Genomic DNA, 7,499 nt, shown 5'->3' with positions numbered 1-7,499 from the left:
ACGACACACAACAGACAACAAGCCACTGACACCGACACACAACAGACAACAAGCCGCTGACACCGACACACAACAGACAACAAGCCACTGACACGACACACAACAGACAACAAGCCACTGACACCGACACACAACAGACAACAAGCCGCTGACACCGACACACAACAGACAACAAGCCGCTGACACGACACACAACAGACAACAAGCCGCTGACACGACACACAACAGACAACAAGCCGCTGACACCGACACACAACAGACAACAAGCCACTGACACGACACACAACAGACAACAAGCCGCTGACACCGACACACAACAGACAACAAGCCACTGACACCGACACACAACAGACAACAAGCCGCTGACACCGACACACAACAGACAACAAGCCACTGACACCGACACACAACAGACAACAAGCCACTGACACGACACACAGCAGACAACAAGCCACTGACACACAACTAGGTAGGTTAAGGTCCTATCTGGAAGACAGGAAGTACTTTGTTGAAATTGGTAACTGTGTCTCAGACCACATGCCCCTGACCTGTGGAGTGCCCTAAGGGTCAGTCCTGGGACCCCTTCTGTTCAACCTCTACGTGCTGCCGTTGGGTCAGTTGATACGCAGCGAAAATGTGTCCTATCACAATGATGCAGACGAGTCAGATCTACGTTTCACTGTCGCAGGTGAATATGGACCAGTGGATTCACTCTGTCACTGCATCCAACAGATCAGTTTGTGGATGCAAAACAACTTTCTCCAGCTGAACTCAGACAAGACTGAAATAATCGTTTTTGGCCCACAGAAACAAAGAGAAAGTGTCAGCGTCACCTCCAGAGTCTCGCTCTAAAACCTACAAACCAAGTTAGAAATCTGGGGGTAATAATGGACTCAGACTTGAACTTTAACAGCCACATCAAATCAATAACATCAGCAGCTTTTTACCATCTAAAAAACATTGCCAAAATCAAAAGTATGGTGTCTAAACTTGTGGATTTATCCATGCGTTTGTCTCCAGTAGATAAGACTACTGGTAGATTAGATTTTTGTGAATATCATACAAATTTGCTTTACTGACATTCATCCATCCATTTTCTACCGTTTGCTCCCTTTCGGGGGTCGCGGGTGACCTATCCCAGTGACTTCGGGCCTTAGGCGGGGTGCACCCTGGACAGTGGCCAACACATAGACATTACAGACAGTTCACGCTCACATTCATTCACTAGGGCCAATTTTAGAGTCACCAATTTTGCCTAACACATGCATGTCTTTGGACGGTGGGAGGAAGCCGGAGAACCCGGAGAGAACCCACGGTAACACGGGGAGACATGCAGACTCCACCCAGAGAGAGTTGTGATGTTGAACATCATGTGATGTTGGTCTGGTCCGGGAATCGAACCCACAATCTCCTTCTTGGGAGGCAAGAGCGCTAACCGCCTTTGCCACCGTGCACCCTGCTTTACTGACATTGCTTTGGAAAATTGCCCATCCAGAACTGATCCAGAATTAAACTAGGACCAGACAAGGACTGACCAAGTCCGAACCAAGACTAACCCAGAGTCAAAACAGGCCCAAAGCTGAATTAAACCAGGACTAAACCAGGACCAAAGCAGGTTTGAACAAATGCTTTTAAAAAATATTTGGAAGATGCTTCGATGGCCGGATTAAATCGCTTGGTGGGCCTGATTTAGCCCGCGGGCCTTACGTTGAATAGCTCTAGTTTAGTGTCTTCTCGAATGATAATGAAATAAAACATTCACAGCAGACCTCATCCCCTCTACAGGCTCCTCCCTCTTCTGGACCCTCCCTCTTCAGGCCCCTCCCTCTTCTGGACCCTCCCTCTTCAGGCCCCTCCCTCTTCAGGCCCCTCCCTCTACAGTGCGTCTGCCACTGATCTAATGTGCAGCAGCTATAACATAAAGGCGGGGCATGTTTCTGTCCGTCCACACTCGCATCCATCACACTGTGTAATGTTTTGTTATGTCCGCTCTGCATTAACTTTAAGCGTTCCCCTGGCAACGTACGAGGCCGCGTTTCCCACAGATTCCTTTACATACACATAATGTATACAATAATACATTCATTAAATACAACTTTTTGATACTAGTTATAGTCACGTGTCTCTGTTTTGAAGAATAAATGTATGTTTGTGTACAAGAGATAAAAAGTAAAGGTTGTTATGCACATTTATTGCTTTATGAATATTTTGTGGAACGGTTTGGGTTTTATGACCATGGAAAACCCTACATCGTTTTTAAAGTATCTCCTTTAGTTCATCAATGGTAACGTTTTTAGTAAATGTATTTAAACATTTATTTGGAAAGGAATGCATGAAATAATGTTTTGTTGTTGTTGTTGTTTTATGTTCCAAAATTTTCAAATTTAAAAAAATAATTAAATTAATACAAAATAATAACAATAATGACATAATAAATTAAGAATTAAAAGAAAATCTGGTATAGTGAACAACATAGATAGACCTTTTTTTTTGTAATAAACTACTATTGGTCTAAAACAGCTCAGTAACAGACATGTCCATTGACTTCCTGTTCAAAATGGCAGATCTGATAAGCTCCGCCTCTTCATAGTGATGAGCCCCGCCTCTTCGCTGTGACATTTTCATCGCAAAACAAGCAACGGATTACTGTCATTTACACATTTTCATGTTTGAAAAGTGGCTACGTGACGTTTTAGAACCCGACATGTATCACAGCTGAGGGCAGGGGATGTGGGCGGGGATAGGGGGTAGGTGAAAATAGGAATTTTCCCAGCACTTGAACCTCAGTTGCAGAAGGAATCACAATTAAACTCTGAGTAAACTAATGATGAGGAACTGCCTTTGGTTTAAAAGCTCATTAAAGTTGATTTTGTGCAATATGTTACACACCGTTAAAACCACTCCCTGGAAATAATACTACGCGGCTTGTACTACAACTGTTGCATCTTTAAATGTGAAAAAGTTGAATTGAATAACATTTGAAAAAATATTCTCATTTCCACAGCTGGACCTCGTCAAATCCGCACGTCCACAAACGTTCACGGGCCGTTTGCGTCGTACGAAGTGTTTCCACAGCTTCTCGTCGACTTAAACACTCAAAGCGTTGCGTATATAGTGTATATAGAGTGTATAGAGTGTATATAGTGTATAGAGTGTATATAGTGTATATAGTGTATATAGTGTATAGAGTGTATAGCGTGTATAGCGTGTATATAGTGTATATAGTGTATAGCGTGTATAGAGTGTATAGAGTGTATAGCGTGTATAGAGTGTATAGAGTGTATAGAGTGTATAGAGTGTATAGAGTGTATATAGTGTATAGCGTGTATAGAGTGTATAGAGTGTATAGAGTGTATAGAGTGTATAGAGTGTATAGAGTGTATAGAGTGTATAGCGTGTATATAGTGTATATAGTGTATAGCGTGTATAGAGTGTATATAGTGTATAGCGTGTATAGAGTGTATAGAGTGTATAGAGTGTATAGAGTGTATAGAGTGTATAGAGTGTATAGAGTGTATAGCGTGTATAGAGTGTATAGAGTGTATAGAGTGTATAGAGTGTATAGAGTGTATAGAGTGTATGGAGTGTATAGAGTGTATATAGAGTGTAAATAGTGTATATAGTGTATATAGAGTGTATAGAGTGTATAGAGTATATAGAGTGTATATAGTGTATATAGTGTATATAGTGTATAGAGTTTATAGAGTGTATAGTGTGTATAGAGTTTATAGAGTGTATAGAGTGTATATAGTGTATATAGTGTATAGAGTTTATAGAGTGTATAGAGTGTATATAGTGTATAGAGTGTATAGAGTTTATAGAGTGTATAGAGTGTATAGAGTGTATATAGTGTATAGAGTGTATAGAGTTTATAGAGTGTATAGAGTGTATAGAGTGTATATAGTGTATAGAGTTTATAGAGTGTATAGAGTGTATATAGTGTATAGAGTGTATAGAGTTTATAGAGTGTATAGAGTGTATAGAGTGTATAGAGTGTATAGAGTGTATATAGTGTATAGAGTTTATAGAGTGTATAGAGTGTATAGAGTGTATATAGTGTATAGTGTATAGCGTGTATAGAGTGTTTAGAATGTATAGAGTTTATAGTTATAGGCACAGACCTTGCAGCTGTGGCAGTAGTTTTCCCCGTTCATCCCCGGAGACAGGATGATCTCTCCGGTCGGGATGAGCTGAATCCTGAGCTCCATCATCATGTCGCCCTCGCTCCTCTGCTTCCTCTGCTTCTTCTGCTTCTTCTGCTTCTTCTTCTTCTTCTTCTTCTTCTTCTTCTTCTTCTTCTTCTTCTTCTTCTGCTTCTTCTGCTTCTTCTTCTGCTGCAGCTGCTGCTCCCGTTTGTCAGAAAATCCTCCCTTTAGTGGTTTTTGAAGCGGCTCCAAGTCCTAAAGTGAGAGAGCCGGTTCAGTCATTAGAAGAATCTCATTGAAATGTTCGATGTCATCTCTATAACAAAGGCCAAACTGTGGAGTGGGTTTAGTCCAGGTTTAGTACTAGTTAAAGCCTGGTTTAGCTCGGTCTTAGTCCTGGTTTAGCTCTGTCTTAGTCCTGGTTTAAGCCTGTTTTAGTTCAGGTTTTGTCATAGTTTGGCCGTATTAGAACATCTGTGTGTAAAACACTGCTGATTCTTGATTTCTGCTTTAGACTTGTTTTAGTCATCATTAGTTCTATTTTAGACCTGACTTAGTCTAATATCAGATCTACTTGGTTTAGTCCTGTATTAGTCATGTGTCATTCCTGACCTTGTTTAGTTCTCTCTTAGTCCTGTTAAAGTCTCAGCAGTGCTTGAAACGCCACGAATTAACTTACATGAAATATGAAAATTGAGACTAAAACAGCGACAACAATCAAATAACAAAGTGTGAACGCAACTTTAAACCTGGTTTATTTCTACTTCTAGTTTAGTTCTGATATTTCCATAGCTTGGACCTGGTTTAGTCCCAATGTAGACTTGGTTTAGTTCTGGTTTAGTCCCAGTGTAGACTTGGTTTAGTCCTGGTTTAGTCCCAGTGTAGACTTGGTTTAGTCCTGGTTTAGTCCCAGTGTAGACTTGGTTTAGTCCTGGTTTAGTCCCAGTGTAGACTTGGTTTAATCCTGGTTTAGTCCCAGATTTAGTCACAACAGGTTAGTCTCAATATCGATATGATGAATGTTTTTAGAGCAGATTTAACTGGTTTAATCTTATATTTGTCCTTTGATTTTTACCTTCTTTAGTTCTCTGTCCTTCTTTAGTTCATTCTTTAGTTCTCTGTCCTTCTTTAGTTCATGCTTTAGTTCTCTGTCCTTCTTTAGTTCATGCTTTAGTTCTCTGTCCTTCTTTAGTTCATGCTTTAGTTCATTCTTTAGTTCTCGATCTTAGAACTATTGGCTCTCCAGGAACTAACTTTGATGAAAAGTTTGGAAAACGTACGAAGCCTCTTACCTGAAGATGCAGAGGGGACGACGCGCCGGTCCCGCAGACGTGACTGGGCTCCCGCTGGTGTGTGGCTCTGGGACTGTCACCTGGAGCTGCCGGAGCTCCGGGGCCAGAGGATGTGAAATGGCACCGGGCGAGGAGGATGTGGAGCCGCAGATGTCACATGTAGAGGATATGTCTTTGTTCGGAGGGCGGGGCCAGAGCTTATGTGTTTTTAAATACTCCAGGAATGTTCCGGCCGGAGCCGCGTTATCTCGGGCCACGAAAGGTTTTCTTATCGTTTGGCTGTTTGGGAAACCGTTCTGGGACGTGCTCAGCCGTCTGTGCGATCGACGAATCAATCACAGCCTTCGTGTCGTCGTGACGTCAGGTTTAAGCACGAGTATCACCAATTCTGCTCAATGACAATAAACCTGTTCTTTAGTCCTGAACTGAGCCCGTTTTAGTCCTGACTTTGGTTTGATCCGGTTCCAGTCGTTTAGTCCTGATCTCATCCAGGTTTTATCCTCAGTTCTGACGCTTGCTTATGTCGTGGCATTGATTTAGTTTCTGTCGCTGAATATACCTCGCAAAAAACGTGTGTTCTTACTGTGAGCAGGCTTGCCTCTCCACAGATCTCACCTGTAACTTGGCCCTGACATCGACAGGTTCAAGTTCAGACTGTGGAATGTTTCAGGCAGCAACATTCAGCGTCTTATTTTTGCATCATTCTGGCCACACTTTGCCTCTGTTCTTCTGTCTGTCGTCGTCGTCGTCGTCGTCCTCCTCCTCCTCCTCGTCCTCCTCGTCCTCCTCGTCCTCCCCCTCCTCCTCCTCCTCCTCCTCCTCCTCGTCCTCCTCGTCCTCCCCCTCCTCCTCCTCCTCGTCGTCCTCCTCGTCGTCCTCCTCCTCCTCCTCGTCCTCCTCCTCCTCTTCCTCCTCCTCCTCGTCCTCCTCGTCGTCCTCCTCCTCCTCGTCGTCGTCCTCCTCCTCCTCCTCGTCCTCCTCCTCCTCGTCCTCCTCCTCCTCGTCCTCCTCCTCCTCGTCCTCCTCCTCCTCGTCCTCCTCGTCGTCCTCCTCCTCCTCCTCCTCGTCCTCCTCCTCCTCCTCGTCCTCCTCGTCCTCCTCCTCCTCGTCGTCCTCCTCGTCGTCCTCCTCCTCCTCGTCGTCCTCCTTGTCGTCCTCCTCCTCCTCGTCGTCGTCGTCGTCCTCCTCCTCGTCCACCTCGTCGTCGTCTTCCCCGTCGTCGTCGTCCTCCTCCTCCTCGTCCTCCTCCTCCTCGTCGTCCTCGTCCTCCTCGCCGTCGTCTTCCTCGTCGTCCTCCTCCTCCTCCTCGTTCTCCTCGTCCTCTTCCACCTCCTCGTCCTCCTCGTCCTCCTCCTCCTCCGGACGCTCCCGCTGTGTCCTCCTCCCGGACCTTTGTGGGACTGGCCCACACGGAGAGGCACTGGCACGACGCACTGCCCCAAAAACAACACAAACAAACAAACACGGGCCTTGTGCCGCGGCGGAGGCTCTTCCTGTCCCGGCGCTCGGACACACATCAGGGACACATCAGGGACACATCAGGGACACAAGGGACACATCAGGGACACATCAGGGACACAAGGGACACATGGGACACATCAGGGACACATCAGGGACACAAGGGACACAAAGGGACACAAGGGACACAAGGGACACATCAGGGACACATCAGGGACACAAGGGACACATCAGGGACACAAAGGGACACAAAGGGAAGACATATGGACCAGATCTGCCTTTGGTTTATTTATGTCCACGACTGACACTGAGAGCAGACTGTGGTGCTGCTTTTACTTCATATTTTTGATGTCATTGATTAATTTTCACATTGTTTAATCATAAGTAGTGGCTATAAACAGTTTATCGGGTTGAATGACCAGCTGTTTTTGGATGATCTGTCAAACTGATGCTCACAGTCACAGGACGCATGCGTTTTCACTCCAAATAAACAGATACATAAATAAGTTTAAGATAAGATAAGATAAGATATTCCTTTATTGTCCCACATGGGGAAATTTCATTGGTGCAACGCAGGTAGATACAGAAGAACATACATGAATAA

General features: G+C 44.5%; 1 protein-coding gene across 2 annotated transcripts in view; it reads right to left on the bottom strand.

Moving 5' to 3' along the window:
• LOC140368631 (unconventional myosin-Ic-like) overlaps positions 1-4,227 on the bottom strand; it is a 119,131-nt gene extending 114,904 nt beyond the window's left edge. For both annotated transcript variants that reach the window (XM_072455614.1, XM_072455623.1), the window contains exon 1: positions 4,122-4,227. In XM_072455614.1, coding sequence (XP_072311715.1) covers positions 4,122-4,214 — 93 coding nt within the window. In that variant the 5' untranslated portion in view covers positions 4,215-4,227. The remainder of the gene's footprint in view (positions 1-4,121) is intronic.
• Positions 4,228-7,499: the final 3,272 nt, after the last annotated feature.

The sequence above is a fragment of the Eucyclogobius newberryi genome, unplaced genomic scaffold (genome assembly GCF_026437365.1).
Source record: "Eucyclogobius newberryi isolate DKJ021-1_F unplaced genomic scaffold, fEucNew1.0.hap1 SCAF_10, whole genome shotgun sequence".
Lineage (NCBI taxonomy): Eukaryota > Metazoa > Chordata > Actinopteri > Gobiiformes > Gobiidae > Eucyclogobius > Eucyclogobius newberryi.
Note: the sequence above shows the minus strand (reverse complement) of the source record. Positions and strands in the feature narration are given on the sequence as shown.